General features: G+C 39.6%; 2 protein-coding genes across 2 annotated transcripts; both read right to left on the bottom strand.

The window, feature by feature from the left end:
* Positions 1-652: 652 nt before the first annotated feature.
* Positions 653-12,151, bottom strand: LOC111322138 (UDP-glucuronosyltransferase 2B33). The gene is made up of 5 exons (XM_022925198.2): positions 8,740-12,151; positions 4,704-5,313; positions 3,881-4,090; positions 2,768-3,056; positions 653-1,007 (listed from the first exon to the last, which is right to left on the bottom strand). Exons 1-5 carry the CDS (start codon positions 9,097-9,099, stop codon positions 728-730), a joined length of 1,749 nt encoding a protein of 582 aa, XP_022780933.2. The 5' UTR covers positions 9,100-12,151; the 3' UTR covers positions 653-727.
* Positions 12,152-12,420: 269 nt separating this feature from the next.
* Positions 12,421-17,667, bottom strand: LOC111322128 (UDP-glycosyltransferase 3A1). Its single transcript, XM_022925187.2, has 5 exons — positions 17,401-17,667; positions 15,496-16,105; positions 14,540-14,749; positions 13,353-13,641; positions 12,421-12,968 (listed from the first exon to the last, which is right to left on the bottom strand). The coding sequence occupies exons 1-5, from the start codon at positions 17,542-17,544 to the stop codon at positions 12,689-12,691; spliced, it is 1,533 nt and encodes a 510-aa protein (XP_022780922.2). The 5' UTR covers positions 17,545-17,667; the 3' UTR covers positions 12,421-12,688.
* Between the last annotated feature and the right edge of the window lie 592 nt (positions 17,668-18,259).

The following is an 18,259-nucleotide window of genomic DNA, read 5'->3' as shown; positions in this document are numbered from 1 at the left end:
TTATTGTTATTATTATCATTATCATTGTAAACTATTTAGAGTTCGAAACATCAATGAAAATATAATTTATAAGGTATACAAATGAAATTGATACCACCAATTCCAAGAAGTGTTTTTTAAGGTACGCGTGTAGCAGCCCCAGGGGCACAAGATGATTATCCGAGGTTCCTCCCGAGTGCTTCATCCACAACTATCACAATTTTTACACTCCAAACCACATGAAACCACAAAATGTAACAACTTTGTTAAACACAATATGTAACTTGACAAAGAATACATTGACAAAAGTAACGCTAAATGGAATAAGACGAAATCTGTGGCCCCACACATGAGCATGATTTTACGTAGAAGAAAAATTCAACCTTTTCCGTCTCTTAATATTCATTTGGACAAAATTTACATCAAAAAGGTGTAAGCGATGACGATTTTTCGAAAACCTCAAGAAAACGTTGTAAAGCAGTTATTGTCACACGTTGGAAAAATACTGAATTAAGAGTTGGATGAAGATCAAAGTACATCAACTAAGATACATGGTCTCTCTGAAATAATGATGACAGCGTATGCCAGTTCCTGTCCCGTCCATAATCTACCTTCTAAAAACACGAAATCACATTTACTGATCACTTATTGAATAAAAGATTTCAAAAGAAGCTACAAACTGGATCACTTTATTTAAGAAGTGGTCATACAAATCAGAATAACAACCGATTCCTAACTCGATCGTGCTTTAGTTTACTTTCTGTTTCCTTGAGGAACCTGACAAACAGCGTAGGACGGATCTAAACATAAGTATGATGATCAATAAAACAACGACTAAAACTAAGAGTACCACGAATAAAACATCAATGAGGAAGAGCTTATAAAACGGCAGATCCAGGCCACGAGGTCTCAGGTACTGCAAACCACCTTGAGCTTGCGTATATTCCACCCAATCAGCGGCTTCCTTGACGGGTGAACGTGGCAACTGCTGTACAGATTTTGATATTCGTTGTGCTTTCTCTCGATAGCTAAAGGGATAAAATTGGAACTGTTGATATTGATATCAGGTTGAGGCAAGGAGATCAATAGTACAGCGATATTTATCAACGATTCACCAAAGTGGAGGTGGTTAATGGTGGATATTTATTGAGCCACGAAGCGGCGAGGTAATTATCCATCACTAGCCACCGACACTGAGGTGAACACATGTTTTAGTATTTACTGAGACAGTGAGGTAACATATAACAAAAGATATTTCTTTTAACCCATTTTTTCCTGCAACCGTTACAATATTTTCGGGCGCAAATTCCGCGGAAGTTCTCGGAGGTGAATAGCAAACGATGTTGGGAGTTTGAGAAGCCAATAAGAGTGCACCTTCAATTCTATTCCCTATTTAACAATTATTCCACGAGCGTGCTTTGGATATGAGATGATAGAAAGCCAACGAGGCGCGTAGCGCCGAGTTGGCTATAATCATCTCATATCCAACAAGCACGAGTGGAATAATTGTTTTATTTAAAAAAAAACTCCCCCAAGATATTAGACAAATCTTCTCGACTTTATTTTGTAAGAAGAAACCGGATGTTATAATGTACAGATATTAGATTATGGTATATTGGCTCATATACCACAATGGCTAAGCCAATAAAAAGTCTCGAGTTGCATTATCCAATGATCCAGTTTTTAATAATTTAGTTTAGAACATAGCAAGCAGAGCCGCGCAATCAAATGCAGTATACGCAAGGGTGCTCAAAATCCTGATAGTGCACGCTGATAGCGTCAGCAAATTGCTTCGCCAGAAATTTTTTTTCGCGCGAGCGGCCATTGTTAGCGCAGGGAAAAACAATATATTTCGCGACAATAATGGATACAAACAGAGACTCGGCCTACTAGTCCCAAAACGAAGACAATTTTTCGACCTTTTCCCTTGGACTAGAGTTCTTAAACGAGGCAGACAAAGAGAAAAACAACGGAAAAGGAGACTCGGCATCAGCGCCGTCACGATTCGCTTCAACTGATATTGTTGTCCGTTTTTCGCGTCAGATTTGATGCACCGGCTATGTTCTAAAACAATTGGTTCATGCTTTCAGCTGTGCACTATCGAGTTATGGAGCACGTGGGAAGTTTGGAGAGCACTCAAGAAGCCAGAGTTTCCCTCGGCTATCGCCTCGGGCAACTCTTACGCTTCTTTCGTGCTCTCCAAACTTCCCGCGTGCTCCATAACTCGATAGTGCACGCTAAAGCATGAACCAATTGTTAATCATACTTGAAAGTACGTATGATGCACGATCCTTCGCAGTAGATAGCGCTATTTATGCAATAGCGAAAATCAAACCTGAAAAAAATGAGGCCTGTACGGGATTCGAACCACTGACCTCTGCGATACTAGTGCAGTGCTCTGCCAATTGAGCTAACAAGCCAACTGAGAGCAGGCCGTTAAGTTGATTCGTAATAAACCCGTGATGATAAATCAGATGCAATGAATATATGAAGTTCATATATTTTGAACTGCGGTATTAAATACGTATGATACCACATATATGAACTCCATATATTCATTGCATACTTGAAAGTGTTGTATGTACGACCCCGTTCCAAGGATCTTTCGTTTTCTCACGGTCATGATCCAAGAGGAAACGTTACTTCGACGAGCCCGAGAATTGATCGAAGTTATGATAATAAGCGGTTCTTCTGTGAAGTCAATTTGATTGAGCCTTGATTTTACGTGAGTGAAGGCTTGTTGTAAAAATTGATGGAAAGAATAGTATTTTGGTTGTGAGAAACTAACCGTCGATCTGTTAACATCTTCTGTATCAAATTAAAAAACTCCTCTGTTGATGTGATATCAAGGTCCACCACCTCAGCGAACCCAGCCTGCTTTGCAGCCTGGGCGTTGTGTGATTGATCCCCGAAAAAGGGTGAACATATCATAGGAACACCATGGTAAGCCGATTCCAACATTCCATTGAGTCCTGCGTGTGCGATAAATAGGCGTGTCTTGGGGTGGCCAAGAATGTCATTCTGAGGTAGCCATGGCAAAAGTTTGACGTTGTCGCTGATGGAGAGTTTTGAACTGTCTGAAAAATTTCAAGAGACGAAATATCATGACTAGCGGCATTATCCTGGACATAATAATGCAAATAAATGCATGCGCAAATACTGTGTCATCTTCGTTATGTAGTCTCCCACATCTTATCCTCGTTTAATCGTCACCTTCGTTATCACACGGCAGGGAGGACGTGGCAAAACAAAAGATCTAATAGGCAGAACAAGAGCTTAGCACGTGCGTTTCACAACTTTGTACACTTCTTATCCCTCCTCTGCAAAACAACCACGTGAAATCATCAAAATTTGCGTGGTCTGAAAACGGAAACCCCGACGGCAAATTACTTATTATAAGTTTCCGTTTGGAACTAAACGCTGCTCATGTGGCACCATAAGAGACGGTAAACATGTCCAGCCTTTCGTAAAATTCCAATGAAAAATGTAAATCGACGTCTTCACTAGCACAGTAACCGTCCTGACTACTTCAGTAAAGTCCGTAATACTGTTTGTGGGAGGAACCTTCGATTAGAAGCTTACCAGTTTTACTGTTACAGAACCAATGGAACGGTTATCAGTAGATCTCCATCAAACGTCGTGGCCAGGATAGTTGTTTCTTATTAAATGAATACTTCATCGTTTTGCGATGATTTATACAAAGTTGTCGGTTTTTGCTTTACATTGCATATAAAACAAACCCTGCACTGGGCCTTGTTTTCCACAAAACTCTTAATTGCCTAGTCTGAGAGAATAATTTCAGTTTTAGTTCGACCTGCTCATTAGTTACTTTACACAAGACGTTCAGTTTAAGCACTTAAAATTTCTTCTAATTATCATTTCTGTGTGAGAAAAACCATACCGTTCGGTTTAAGATTCCATATAATCTTCTGTGGTAGTTTGGAGAAGGTTTCAGCCATAATTTTTAGTGATAAGTCACTCACTGCTTCAACCACTGTACCAAACGACACCAATATCACGCCCTCGTCCCCAGCCTTCTGCACGAACTGATTTAACTCGTCTGGTAGAGATTTGGCTGGACTGGCAATGAATGGACCCACAACACGTGTATCTAGAGAGAGTGGAGATCTTAACTGAGATTAACTGAGGAAGACGATCTTTAACTGCCAACAAGACCGGTTTCAACGCGCACTTTAACTTTCTTACATTATGGTCGATCGCGGTTGCCTAAAAAAACAAAATAATTACTAGTTATTGCAAAATACAAGTAGAAGGAATAGAAACGTAAACAACTGAGGAAAAGCAATCGTGCAAGGAAAAACATTTGCAAACGTTGTATGATCTTGTGCACACGAAAGGCGGAAAACTAGGAGTTGATCGCAGTAAAATAATCGACGTTGATCTAAAGGACTGATACTCTGATACTCTAATGCTGAATTTAACCGAGAAGTTTATACAAAATGAAATTGAACAAAGCAAACTTATACGAAAAAATCTAACAGAATATAAATCAACGTAAGTGGAAGAATGCGAAAAGCAATAAGAAATATGCGCGTGCAAAACGTAAAAATGTAATTAGGAACACAAAAGGAAATCGCTAAAAATGGGAAAGCCGCACTAACACGATCCGTTGAAATTATTGTTTCTCCTTTCGGAGTCGAGGAAACTCCGTCCTATCAGCTATCCTATCAAAGATGCTTATTTTGAAAAACGTTGGTGCTTACTCGGGTATAGAGGCCTTGGATTGTCTATCGAGAAATCCATTTGACCGATTATTATGTCGACTCTGCCAAATGTTTCTTGTATGTTCTTGTCGGGTGTAATGTTGTGCTTGGCTTTGATCTTCTCAAAAGGGGGACACAGATCGTAAATGTACGATCCATACAAAAAAATCCATCCTAAAAGACTCCTTGCTCTTTCCGAAAAGGTTAGCATGTCTGAAAGAGTAACTCCAAACTGTGGTATGTAGGAAGGAGGGGCGGGTAAGCCGAAAGCGAATGCTGTGGGTGCATCCAGTGAGGTAACTGATACCATAACAAGAGGAAGTGAGAATTTATCAGCAATTAAAGTCGAACAGAGGTAAACGAATTCACCAACAACGAGGTCTGCGTGAGATATCTCTTCCATGACATTCGTATTACTAAGAAGGTCATCACAGTAAACGGATTGGTATCTATAAAGCCTTTGCCATGTTTCTATTACACTTAGCGATTTTAAGGATTGAGCACTTCTTGATGTTGACCGCATCCCTGCTGCAAAATTGTCATCGTTGAAGACTCGTACAAGTGAATCATTTACTGCATAACTTTGGGTCGGTCCCACATATATCTTGACCTGTGGAAACATTTGCAATTCTTGTTCAGGCCTTATTAGGATATATTAGGATATATGGAAACCCCTTCCTTCCCCCCCTCCCTGTTGAAGTCCTAAATGTAATAACATTTAAACCTAAATGTAATAAGCTTCCAATGCAATCGTTTGACTGCGCTGGTGCATGTTATAGCGGACATCCACATCGAGATGTTAAAGTGACAGCTGTTGCACCAGAGAACCCTCTGACCAATATTCATGGCATATGCGGGCTCGCTGATATTAATCAGCGTCTTTTTATTTGCTAGAGACGTAGCTCGAGAAGTATGTGTTACAAACCCTTATACTGATGTGCTTTAGGCATCAAATTGGCAGACTTCAAAACAAAGAGAACGCTGACCAATACCTCTATATCATTGGCTCGGACTCATTAGTGCCACAAAATATGACGATATACTTGTATGATCAGTGCTCAAGTTAACGCTTCATGAACCAAATTACAAGGAAAAGGAAGTCCACTAACTTAAACGTTGGACAAATTCCGGGCTCTGAAGTGCAGTTTTTGCACTTTCTTCCCTTGCAAGATTTGTATGGGTCTGCATGAAATTTATTCATATGCGTTATTGACCCTTGAAGCGTGAGGTCAGGATGGCTGGATATTGGCCGAGTTCTTTTACTGCATTTTCATGTACCGAGACGAAGTCGAGGTCCATAAAAACGCAGAAAAGAACAAGGCTAATATCCGGCCATCTTAACCGAACAAGCTTGGTCAAGAGAGTTTATATTCTCTTGGCTTAGTCAATAAAGGGCATTAGTGCGTCGAACAAACCTTATTTCCTTTTCTTATTGTTCTTTAAACCAACTGGTACACCGCAAATCAATTAGTACACCTGTTAAATGTAAGTCACTGAGTATATCATTTGATGCAGACCCATGTAACACCTTATTCATTTGTCGGATTTGTTGCATGCATCTCACGATCAAGAAGGGAGAAACATTATTTTGTCCATACTCACGAAGATATTCAAGAATTTGAAAGTGATAAATCTCTATTTCTCATTTTTTTTTGAGCATGCTAACAAGGTCTAGTCAGGCAAGGGAAGACAAAAAAATGTATCAATCTGAGTCTGCAAATTGTCCGACCTATAAGTCAGGGAACTTTCTTGTCCAAGTTTGTAATTTGGTTTATGACTTATTAACACCATCACTGATCACACAAGTATAACGTTATCACATTTTTCCAGTATTGGTCAGGTACTCATTGTTTTGCAAGGTGTCATTTTATGTCAATTGTTAATCAGTATGACGGTTTGCAGCCAATTCTTCTCTACTTAAGTCTAGCAAGCAGAAAACGCTGATTGATATCAGCGAGCCCGTAATATGACATGAACATTGGTCAGGGGATTTTTTGATGCAACAGCTGTCACTGTGGCACCTCAATGCGGATTTCCTCTCTAGCAACAATGCACTGACATTGGAGGCTTATTACATTTAGGACTAAATGTTGCCACATTTAGAACTTTATTACATTTAGGACCAAATCTTATTACATTTAGAACTTATATACATTTGGGACAGTTATATTACATTTAGGAGTTACGCATGCACCGAGAGTTGAAAAGAAAACTTAGGAGGAAAGTAAGAATGCTATGTAAATGGATAAACGTAGAATTATAACATATTTGCGTACGAGAACGGTTTATGTATTCAAGGTTTTGGTTAAGATTTATTTTTATTTTCAAAATATACCTGTATTTAAAAGCCTATCTTGGTTAGTTTTGAAATATTGACGTTTTTTTTTACCCAGGGAAAACTCCTTACTAAACTCGGCCCGTACTGTAAGTCACCTAACCTCGTTTCTGTCATTTATATTACACCTTTTATTATCCTTTTTTTTTTTTTTACTGTTAGGTGTTCCCGTTAATGACCTTTAGATCCCAAAATCACACTCAACACTCTTGGGCCGCCTGTGCTCTAAGGAGCTCAAATATAGCCGTTGGAGGCTAATAAAAACATTTGTCGTCGAGTTTTTCTGTTGAAAGCCCGTAGTTGTCTTCTGAGGATTCATAAACATCTATTTGAGTATTCATTCCCGTACAAAGACAGTTCATATTGCGAAATCTCAGCGGATAAGTCACTTTTTCTTAACTTGCGTGAAAGCAAAAGCTTAGAAACTTTCAACCTTGCTTTATCACAAGACGAAATATCTAACAAACTATAAAATTTGTAAAAAGATAAGTCTTCAGCTGCTCTAATAACTATGTGAAGTAAAATCTCTAAAAGATTGATAATTCCTTATTTTTTTAATTTCGATAGCGTCACGTAAAAACCTGCTCGCTTCAAAGGGCACCTATCGGAGAAGCCGTAGGAATTAATAAGCCCCCGGTGGGTATATTCGAGTGCTTTAATCCTTAAAATCGCAGATGAAGTCAAAATGTAATCCTTCCTGACATTGATCACGAATGACTAGGCCATCATCATTCCGTCTGATGTAGCAGTACACGATCGTTTTCAAATCAGTTGGAAAAATGAAATCATATCATTGACGTCGGTGGACAGGATTGCCTCCAGACCGTATAATGTCTTGCGTGCATGTTCCCTTCGTAAGTGGAACTTATTTCATTCAGTGCGTTGGACAATCTCTTTAGAAATTAAACAATACCTCAACGTTAGCATTGCATTTCCTATATTACGCTATTAAAAAGAAAAATTGTCACAGCAGTAGTTACTGAGATGGAGTAAACTTGCGGTAGGTACAATAGTTCAGTGCTTAGGAGTAGTTAAGAATAACATGTCACTTTCCTTATCGATAATAATTAATAATAATAATAATATAATAATTTAATATTTATATTGCGCAAATTAACATGTGGATATGATCAAATGCGCATCACAACACTTTTCGGGGGACTTTGGCCGGACTGCATCAGCAGTTTACAAACAATCGAAGGAAACTTATTTGAAGATGCCCCCTCCCCCAGTTCCCAGTAAACAGGCCAGACCACATCACAGTAATCTCGTGAGTGGGTTCTTTAACGTCCCCTGCCTAACCAAATTAACTAGATAGATGCAGGAGACGGGACCTACGGTTTATTCGTCCTTATCCGAGAAGACTAGAATGTCTATCCATTTCTCGATATTATAGAAAGGTAGCACATTCTCCTCAGTTATTTTAAGACCTTGAGTGTTGGTCCGGCCGGGGCTCAAACCATCGACCTCGACTTCCCGCACAACAATCCAGCGCTCTAACCAATTGAGCTAACCGGGAGGCGGTATGTCACTTAGGCGTCTAATCAAACCACACAAACCTTCAAAAAGTAAACATAATTTGATCAGCCTTCGGGCTGAAAATTCTTTAAAACTATCTAGGTGTCATCCAGCTCGGCCTTCACGTTGCTAAATGCAAGAGGCTGAGTTTAGCTGTTTTAGTCTCCTCTCTGATTTGCATACCTGATGACCTCTCTCCGCCAGTTCTTGTCCAAGCCGGGAGACGCACATATAATGGCTCCTTCCAAACATCGGTAACATGACAATATTTGCAGCCAGACAGCTAGAAAGAATAGCGAGAAACACCGACACAAGAAACGCCACCATCTTGTATAAAACATTCAACACAAAATATATTGACTTTAGTCGAGTCAGGTCACGACAGCAGATGGATTGCGCAAAAATTGCATCAGGACGACGAAAAGTGATTTGATTGGCTGATTGACATTGATGCTTCTTCCATGTTTGACAGCTCTGAAATAATGATGTGGGTGACAAAGGGTTTATACGTGACACGTGATTCAGCCCAAAATGAATATGCATGTGACGGATGAACTTTACAGAAAGGTAATGTAAGGAGAGATTTAGCTTTAAATTCGTGACGAGTGAAATACTGTCACAAGCACCCGTGGCATGAGTATCAGTGACATTGCTTGATTTCACGTGGAGGTCAATTTCAAAATTTTTTGTCTCCTGATATTTATTTCAACATAATTTACATCAAATGAAAAAACACCGACAACCGAAACGCGGCCACATTGTGTAATACATCACTGACAGAATATACTTGTACAGGGGGGGTGCGTGACTGACATTCAGTCGAGTCAACTCAAGCAAGCAGATGGATTGGGCAAAACTCACACTGTGAGGAAGGAAACTGATTTGATGGCACGAGAAAGCACATGATACCGTAGGCTGTATTTTCCAAAAAGAAATGTTTCGTTCTTCATCTTTATTTTAGATACTTTTAATTTAGGCCGCGAGAAAAAACGTGACGTGACGCGCGAGAGAAACGTGCGAAAGAAGCGCGAGATCAAAAGATGAAAATTCAAAACAAAGATGGCGGCGCGTGTTTCTTTTTCTACTTTTGTGAGAAGTTTACCTTAGAGCGTGTATTTGATGTGTTGAGGCTGTCTTTGACAGCTGTTTAATGATTTTCTTAGCAGTAAAGGCGAATTTACGTATGTAAACATCGTAGGCGCTCGCGCGAGCACACGCAATTGACAGCGGTAGCTATAACAGGTCATGAGCAAATGTCGATCTTATAGAATACAGATTTTTAAATGCGCGAGAACGCGCGTGGAAATTGCTAAACTCACGAAAGCTATTGCATGAAAACAAGTCCGGTGACCCCTTCTTTTTATTCTTCCAAAACGATAATAACGTCGAAAGGAATCATCAGAAAAAAATAGAAAATTCTACGGAAGGAAATTTGCAAGGTGTGAAAATCGCCTTTTTTCTAGATTTTCTGAAATTCCGCTCGGTAGAATTTTTTTAAAATCTTTGTGCATTTTCCTTTTCAAGTGCCAAATGCAAACACTGAAAAAAAAAACACGGGGTCACCGGGTAAGTTTTTGAATTATTTAAGCCACAAGCTAAAAAATGCGTCTAAATAAGCCTATGATAGCGTTGCCATGGAAACTTCTAGTGACGAAATGACACCTATTTTTGAATAACCGATGATTATATAATTCAACCCTGTAAAAGTGTTCAACTGGCCTTGGTCAGTCTTTTTGTTGTATTCTTTCAAAGTTACAAACCATCAAAAAGATGAAAACTGGTACCAGCCACCTTAAAACATTTTACTCGTTTGAGAACTCTGAACTTTGTAATAACTAACGACATCATTTGCTACGTCCTTTTAGAGGCCTAACGTTTACTCGCTTTAGAAATTTACCACGAGAAAGCACATAATACCGTAGGCTGTATTTTCCAAAAAGAAATGTTTCGTTCTTCATCTTTATTTTGGATACTTTTAATTTTTTTTTTTTTTTTTGATAGTTTGCGGGTAAAATGACGGCAGTATCTGATGCGGAATGCAGTACATCTAAAAGTTCTTATGTGCTGCTTTAAGCAAAAGAATGCCAACAGGACCACGTTTTTTACCTGGCCAAGCAATGGCTTTTAATTTGATCTGAATGAGCAGTCAACATCTTTGAGGCCAGTCATTCAATTGAGATATCTTCTGTAAAAAAATATCATATTGATAACATTTAAGTCGCTGAGAGCAGTGTTGCTTTCGCCGATCAGATTGCTCAGGTTATGTTCCTTGTACCGATCAGATTGCGTAGGGTATGTTGTTCGTACCAATCAGACTGCACAGGGTATGTTGTTCGTTCCAATCAGACTGCACAGGGTATGTTGTTCGTACCAATTAGATTGCGCAGGGTGTGTTGTTCGTAGCAATCAGATTGCACAGGGTATGTTGCTCGTACCAATCAGATTGCGCTGGGTGTGTTGTTCGTACCAATCAGATTGCACAGGGTATGTTGCTCGTACCAATCAGATTGCACAGGGTATGTTGCTCGTACCAATCAGATTGCACAGGGTATGTTGCTCGTACCAATCAGATTGCGCAGGGTATGTTGCTCGTACCAATCAGATTGCACAGGGTATGTTGCTCGTACCAATCAGATTGCGCTGGGTATGTTGTTCGTAGCAATCAGATTGCACGGGGTATGTTGTTCGTACCAATCAGATTGCGAAGGGTATGTTGTTTGTACCAATCAGATTGCGAAGGGTATGTTGTGCGTACCAATCAGATTGCGTGGGGTATGTTGTTCGTAGCAATCAGATTGCACAGGGTATGTTGCTCGTAGCAATCAGATTGCGCTGGGTATGTTGTTCGTAGCAATCAGATTGCGAAGGGTATGTTGTTTGTACCAATCAGATTGCGAAGGGTATGTTGTTCGTACCAATCAGATTACGCAGGGCATGCTGTTCGTAACAATCAAATTGCGCAATGTACGTTGCTCATACCAATCAGGTTGCGCAAGGTAATTTGATCATAATAATCAGATTTCACAGGGAATGTTGTACGTACCAATCAGATTGCACAGGTTATTTTGCTTGTAACAATTAGACTTTGTTGGTAAAACCAAATCATCCACCGACGCAGCACCATAGTGTCGGCGATAGCTGGGAGTGACTCTAGCTTCTTGGGTGCTTAGCTAACCTCCTGTGTGCATCCATAACTCATTATGATTCACCACTACATTTTCTCCGATTCGTATTGGTTTAAATTGATCACGTGACGGGATAGTGTTTATCCGTGGAGAGACACTATCAGCCCATAGTGCCCGTCCGCGGAAAATACCCGGATGGATAGTACTCATTCGTGAAGAATTTTGAATGGTTTGACGGCCGCGAAGTTAGGCAGATCGGAAAAACAGTGACTTTTCAATTCTGACAGGTATAACGTATTATTTAGTGGTTGCGAATTATTGACATTTGTGACAGGCTGTACGCATGAATAAATATTTGATTGATCTGCATTTAGTGGGTTTTGACTGTTTTTCAACTGGCGCGCGGAAGAAAATTTAGTGGTGAACAAGAAAGACAATAGAGTGTTTACGTCTCGGAACTATCGGTCTGATAAACTAGCTTATTTGTTTTAAGAACATCAAATTTCCGCGGGGCAACTATCAACCGATAGTTCCTCGACAGAAACACTCTATTGTTTAAATAGTGTAAACTGCGGTGTTTACCATTTGTGTTATAACATAACATTGAAACATAGTAGCAAAATGGTTCCCTGCTACTTAGCAAATCTTACGTGACCGCAAAAAACAAGCACCCGTAAGCAAGTCTTTGCATTGGCTCACGTCAGCAACGTACACCCATGGGCAAATGATAGACACTAAATTGACCAATCAGAGCGCGCTTTACTTCAGCTATGTTGTAAATGTGTTTGGTACTACGTATACTAGTACTGTGTTCACATGGTGGTCGGCTAGAGATCAACGCGTGTCATCTAAGATGTACGGTCTCTCTGAAATACTAATGACAGATTATCTCACCTCATACTGAAATGTATTTTACCTATCATTTGATTTAGGGAATAGTTCAAGAGGAACTACAAGAAGTCGTAATGCAAATCAGAATAAAAACCGATTTCTAACTCGATCTCGTTTCAGTTTACCTTCTCTTTCCTTGAGGACCCTGATAAAGAGCGTATTACAGATCGAAACATCAGAATGATGACCAATAAAACAACAACTGAAACTAAGAGTACCACGAATAAAACATCAAGTAGGAAGAGCTTATAAAACGGCAGATCTAGGCCACGTGGTCTTAGGAACTGCAAACCACCTTGAGCCTGCGTGTATTCTACCCAATCAGCAGCTTCCTTGACGGGTGAACGCGGCAACAGCTGCACAGATTTTGATATTCGTTGTGCTTTCTCTCGATAGCTAAAAAATGCAACCGGTAATATTGATAATGAGTTAAATTGTGTCGGGATATTGAGTGTTGTAGTGTTGTATGTACGCCCTCGTTCCCAGGGTCTTTCGTTTTGTCACGTTCATGGACCAAGGGAAAATGTTGCTCTGACGAGCTCGAGAATTGATCAACCTTATTTAATATAGCACCTTGCATGAACAAACGTACAGTCACGTGACAGACCAAATTTTCTCGGCTTGGTAGGTTACCAAAGTTCAAAGGTATGGTGCGCTGTGAACTTCACTATGATAAGGAGCTTTTGACATTTAATTTAACCTCATCTGGATTCGGTTTACAATAATGAGGGAGTGTTTTGAAAAAGTGATGGAATGGTATTTTAGTCGTGAGATACTAACCTGGGATCTGTTAAAACCTTCTGTATCAAACTAACGAACTCCTCTGCAGATGTGGCATCAAGATCTACCACCTCAGCAAACCCAGCCTGCTTTGCAACCTGAGCGTTGCGTGATTGATCTCCGAAGAAAGGTGAACATATCATAGGAACACCATGGTAGGCTGATTCCAGCACTCCATTGAGTCCTGCGTGTGCTATAAATAGGCGTGTCTTGGGGTGGCCAAGAATGTCATTCTGGGGCAGCCACGGCAACAATTTGATGTTGTCACTTACGGTGAGTTTTGAAATATCTGCAAAATTTGTTAAGTTTGCATGTCCATTATTAAGTTTGTACGTATTTTGTTAAGTTTGCATGTCCATTATTAAGTTTGTACGCATTTTGTTAAGTTTGCATGTCCTTTATTAAGTTTGTTAGCGTTTTTTACAGTTTGCGTGCATTTTATTAAGTTTGCTGGCTTTTTGTTAAGTTTGTCCGCAAATTATTAAGTTAATGTTTGCATGTGTTTTGGGTAAATAACGTACGTAATTTGTCCATACCGGCCACGGTACAAAATTGAGAAAGAATATCATGAATAGCTACGATATCCTGGAGGAATGCGAAAAAAATGTACCATATCCTAGAGGAATGTAAAAAATGTACGCAGAAATACAGTGTCATTTCCATTAGGCATCCACTCATTTTATCCTCGGTTTATCGTTACCTTCAGTAGTCAATATTGTTTGAAGACGGTTTGGAGGAAACCGTCTTCAATCAGAATTTTATAACTGTTGTAGCACCAATACGATATTTATGTCATTCATATTAAACGTTTATTGCATGTGTTTTTCGGAGGTGCCATCAGGCGTCTTGGCCAGGGTGGTAGTTTCTTTTTTCAAATACTTTAAGAAATCAATTGCCCTCTGAATTTTCAGCATTACAGATATGTGATGTTTCTTTCATTCAAATTCTCTACTAGCTTATATAAAGTTGTGGGTTCTTCCTAAAGAGGACAGTCAACATTTAACCCTGTACAAGGCCCTGTTTTCCACGAAGCTCCAATCATCCAGTCTGTGGAAAAATTTCAGTTTTGGTTCAACGTGCTCATGATTTTTGCTCACTAGACGTTCAGTCTTAAAATGTTTCTTCTTTTTATCAGGGCTGTGTTAAATTTCTTTTTTCATTACTACGTTATATTTACTCGACCATACCGCTGGGCTTGAGTTTCCATATAATTTTCTGTGGTAGTTTGGAGAAAGTTTCAGCCATAATTTTCAGTAATGAATCACTCATTGCTCCAACCACTGTGCCAAATGACACCAAGATCACCCCCTCGTCTCCAGCCTTCTGCACGAACTGATCTAACTCGTCTGGAAGAGATTTGGCTGGACTGGCAAGGAATGGACCCACAACACGTGTATCTAGAGTGAAATGAAGATCTTACCAGATAAAAATAAGGAAGATGATCGATTATGAATCTTTTTTTTTTTCTCTTCGAAGCCCTGAATCTTATCCTATCCGCTGGATTGCTTTTTTCAGCAAGCACATGTTACATGGTAACATGTGCTTGCTGAAAAAAAACCTAAAATTATGCACACTCTCTTAGATTTCATGACTTTAAAGAGGTCAACCTCGTTGGTGAGGGCTTGCTCTTAAATGGATGACTTAAAAAATGTCAATGCCGTGAACTTTCACTTTCTTTTTAGCTTAGAGTCATTGAAACCTTAATCTTAATTTAAAAAGTTAGGAGTAATATTCAACCAACCGTAACATTGTCTCATACTGTCAAATTCAGTGGCGGATATAGATCTTGAGCAAAGGGGGGCCCGTTTTTGTTTGTTTGTGTTCACCTGCCGGCTTTTCTTCTTCCTGCGTTTATTGTTTTTGTTTTTTTTTTTTACCCAAAATAAGAGGGGAGGGGGTGGACTCCGCTTGCCCCTCTCTTAGATCCGCTACTGAAATTAGAGAACCCGATTTTCAGTAGGATAAAAGCAGTTCCTCCTTTTCGGAGAAATCCGACGCGCGAGTCAAAAAATAACCATCGTAAAAAAATTTGATCTCCACGCGTCGCGCAGACCTATGGGAATGAGGCACATAAAAATACGTTTTTATTGACCAGCAATTAGAAAAAACAAAGGTGCCCATATTAAACAGTGTTGGTACTTACTCGGATAAAGAGGCCTTGGTTTCTCTATAAAGAAATTCGCTTGACCGATTATCATATCAACCGTGCCAAGTGTTTCTTGTATGCTCTTGTCGGGTGTAATGTTGTGCTTTGTCTTGATCTTCTCAAAAGTGGGACAGAGATCGTAAATGTAAGATACATACAGAAAAATCCACTGAAAAAGACTCCTGGCTCTTTCCGAAAATGTTAGCTCGTCTGAAAGAGTAACTCCAAACTGTGGTATGTAGGAAGGTGGGGCGGGTAAGCCGAAGGCGAATGCTGAGATAAAATCCAGTGAGATAGCTGCTATCAGAACATGTGGAAGTGAGAATTTATCAGCTACTAAAGTCGAACAGAGGTAAATGAATTCACCAACAACGAGGTCTGCGTGAGATATCTCTTCCATGACATCAGTATTACTAAGAAGGTCATCACAGTAAACTGACTGATACATGGAGAGCATTTGCCATCCTTGTCTTGGGCTGTACGATTTGAAAGTTTCAGAGCTTCTTGGTGATGACTGCAGCACTGGAAGAAAATTGTCATCGTTGAAGACTCGTACAAGTGAATCATTTACAGCATAACTTTGGCTCGCTCCCACATATATCTTGACCTGTGGAAATATTTACAAGTCTTTTTCAGGCATTATCGGGCTATGCATTAACCACCTTTTCCCCTATTACAATAAGTCCCCTCAACCCCCCCCAACCTCCCCCCCCCCCCACCCAAACATACTAATTAAACATATTTGTGTATGACAACGGTTGATGTTTTCTAGGTTTTGGTTAAGATGTGTTTTGTTTCATAATATACCTGTATTCAAATTCCTATCTTTGCTGGTTTTAGGATATTGACATTTTTCAACCAAAGAAGTACACCAATATGATTGTAATTTAAGCTGTGCAAGGATTCTGTGCAAGAATTCAAAACAAAGACAGTCACTTCCAATGTGGTAATTGACAGGTTTCTAAACTTCCGGCTTTCTTTCCAAAAAACCCCAGCAGAGATGTTTTAAGAATTAATGAGCATCCCGATGGGCATATTGGTGATTTGAAACGGTGAAGTTAAGATGCAATCCATCTGGATATTGATCAAGGGTGACGAGGCTATTTTCATTTCGTTTGATAAAGTAGTATATGATCGTTCTCAAAGTTGATCGCATGAGTCAGCAGGAGAAAAATTTCATCATTGATGTCACTAGAGTAGATTTGATGCTCAAGTTATTGCCAAGCTTGCAGGCCATATTAACGTCTTTCGTGTATGTTCCTTCAGTAAAGAGTACGAAGTCAATATTATTTCACTCAGCGCGATCCCGGGACAATCTCTTTACAAAATAAACATTATTATTGCATCACCTACACTACCATCATTTTAAGAGAAAATTAGCCGCCTTTGAATTCGTCACAGCATTAGTTGGGTTTACTTGCGGTAGGTACAACAGTTGCCCAGGATTAGTTTAAAATAGTGTAAGAGAAGGTTTCGTTTGACTGTCACGTTCGGCAATTAATCACACCACAGAAAGCGTTAGTAACGTAAACAACTTGTGGCATAGAGTAGAGGATGCTGAGAACTGAAAAACTAAAGGAAAATTTGACTCTAACTATGCTTTGTCCATAAAGTATTTCTATGCATATCACTCCTTCCCATTTCTTCGAGCGAAAAAAATGTATCCTCGCCAATTATTTTACATAGCAAAGTGACTAAGAGTGTCGCTGTGTCAGCAAATGATATAATGACAATCCACGAACACTTTATTCATCTCATACTCTGCTGCTCATTTTAAAATATCCTTCTTGCATAAACATGATTAGATACGTTTCATATCTAGGTATCATCCAGCTGCTTTGACGTTGCGAAGTGCAAGAGGCTGAGTTTGTCTGTTCGAAGTCTCATTTCTAATTTGCATACCTGATGACCTCTCTCCGCCAGTTCTTGTCCAAGTCGGGAGACAAACAGATGATGGCTCCTCCCAAACATGGGAATCATGACAATATTTGCTGCCAAACAACTTGAAAGAGTGGCGAAAAACAGCAACAGAAGAAACGCCGCCATCTCGTTTTCTTCATTCAACACAAAATTTATTTGTTCAAGGGTACGTGTTGAATGTTAATCGAGTCAGGTCACGCAAGTAGATGGATCACTTATCTGATTGGCTGATTGACAGCTCTGAACTTAACGATGTGACGGGTGTAATTTACAGAAAGGCGATGCAAGATGAGATTTGAAGTTTTTTTGTTAGAGTTCGTGAAGCGTGAAATACTGTTTAAAATACACGCAACAAGAAAATTTTTTAAAATTCGTGTGTGGAATAGGATCAGGACGTCCCCCGCACCCTCCCCTCCCCTTTTTTTTTTTCAGTTCTTACCGTGACACTACAGAAGATGGTAAACATCTCAAAATAATTTCACAAATAATTTCGGCGCGTAATTGAAGAAAAAACTTTTTCTTGCAGAAATATCTAAATAGGTGTGATCTACATATCGTGAAAAATTTTTATTCGATGTAAGAACATTTTACCAATCAAATTGTGCAAGGTATGTCGCTCGTGCCAATCAAATTTCACAGGGTATGTGGTTGCACGAATCAAATTGCACAGTGTATGTCGCTCGCACCAATCACATTGCAAAGAGGAGTCATTCGCACAAATCAGATTGTACAGGTTCTGTCCTTTGCACCGATCAGATTTTACATAGTATGTCGCTCGCTTCAACGTAAGTGTGCAGGATACGTTACTCGCACGATACACATCCCTTAGAGAACGTTTACT

The sequence above is a fragment of the Stylophora pistillata genome, chromosome 4 (assembly GCF_964205215.1).
Source record: "Stylophora pistillata chromosome 4, jaStyPist1.2, whole genome shotgun sequence".
Lineage (NCBI taxonomy): Eukaryota > Metazoa > Cnidaria > Anthozoa > Scleractinia > Pocilloporidae > Stylophora > Stylophora pistillata.
Note: the sequence above shows the minus strand (reverse complement) of the source record. Positions and strands in the feature narration are given on the sequence as shown.

What these genes read in the sequence shown, in the direction of transcription:
- LOC111322138 (XM_022925198.2), bottom strand. Translation starts at nt 9,099, where the DNA reads ATGCATATTCATTTTGGGCTGAATCACGTGTCACGTATAAACCCTTTG. An exon ending in TGGCGGAGAGAGGTCATCAG is followed by an intron (nt 5,314 to 8,739) that starts GTATGCAAATCA and finishes ATGTTTCCACAG; the next exon opens with GTCAAGATATATGTGGGACC. An exon ending in ATGGAATCTTAAACCGAACG is followed by an intron (nt 3,057 to 3,880) that starts GTATGGTTTTTC and finishes GAAATTTTTCAG; the next exon opens with ACAGTTCAAAACTCTCCATC.
- LOC111322128 (XM_022925187.2), bottom strand. Translation starts at nt 17,544, where the DNA reads ATGGCGGCGTTTCTTCTGTTGCTGTTTTTCGCCACTCTTTCAAGTTGT. An exon ending in ATGGAAACTCAAGCCCAGCG is followed by an intron (nt 13,642 to 14,539) that starts GTATGGTCGAGT and finishes CAAATTTTGCAG; the next exon opens with ATATTTCAAAACTCACCGTA. An exon ending in AAGGTTTTAACAGATCCCAG is followed by an intron (nt 12,969 to 13,352) that starts GTTAGTATCTCA and finishes TGCATTTTTTAG; the next exon opens with CTATCGAGAGAAAGCACAAC.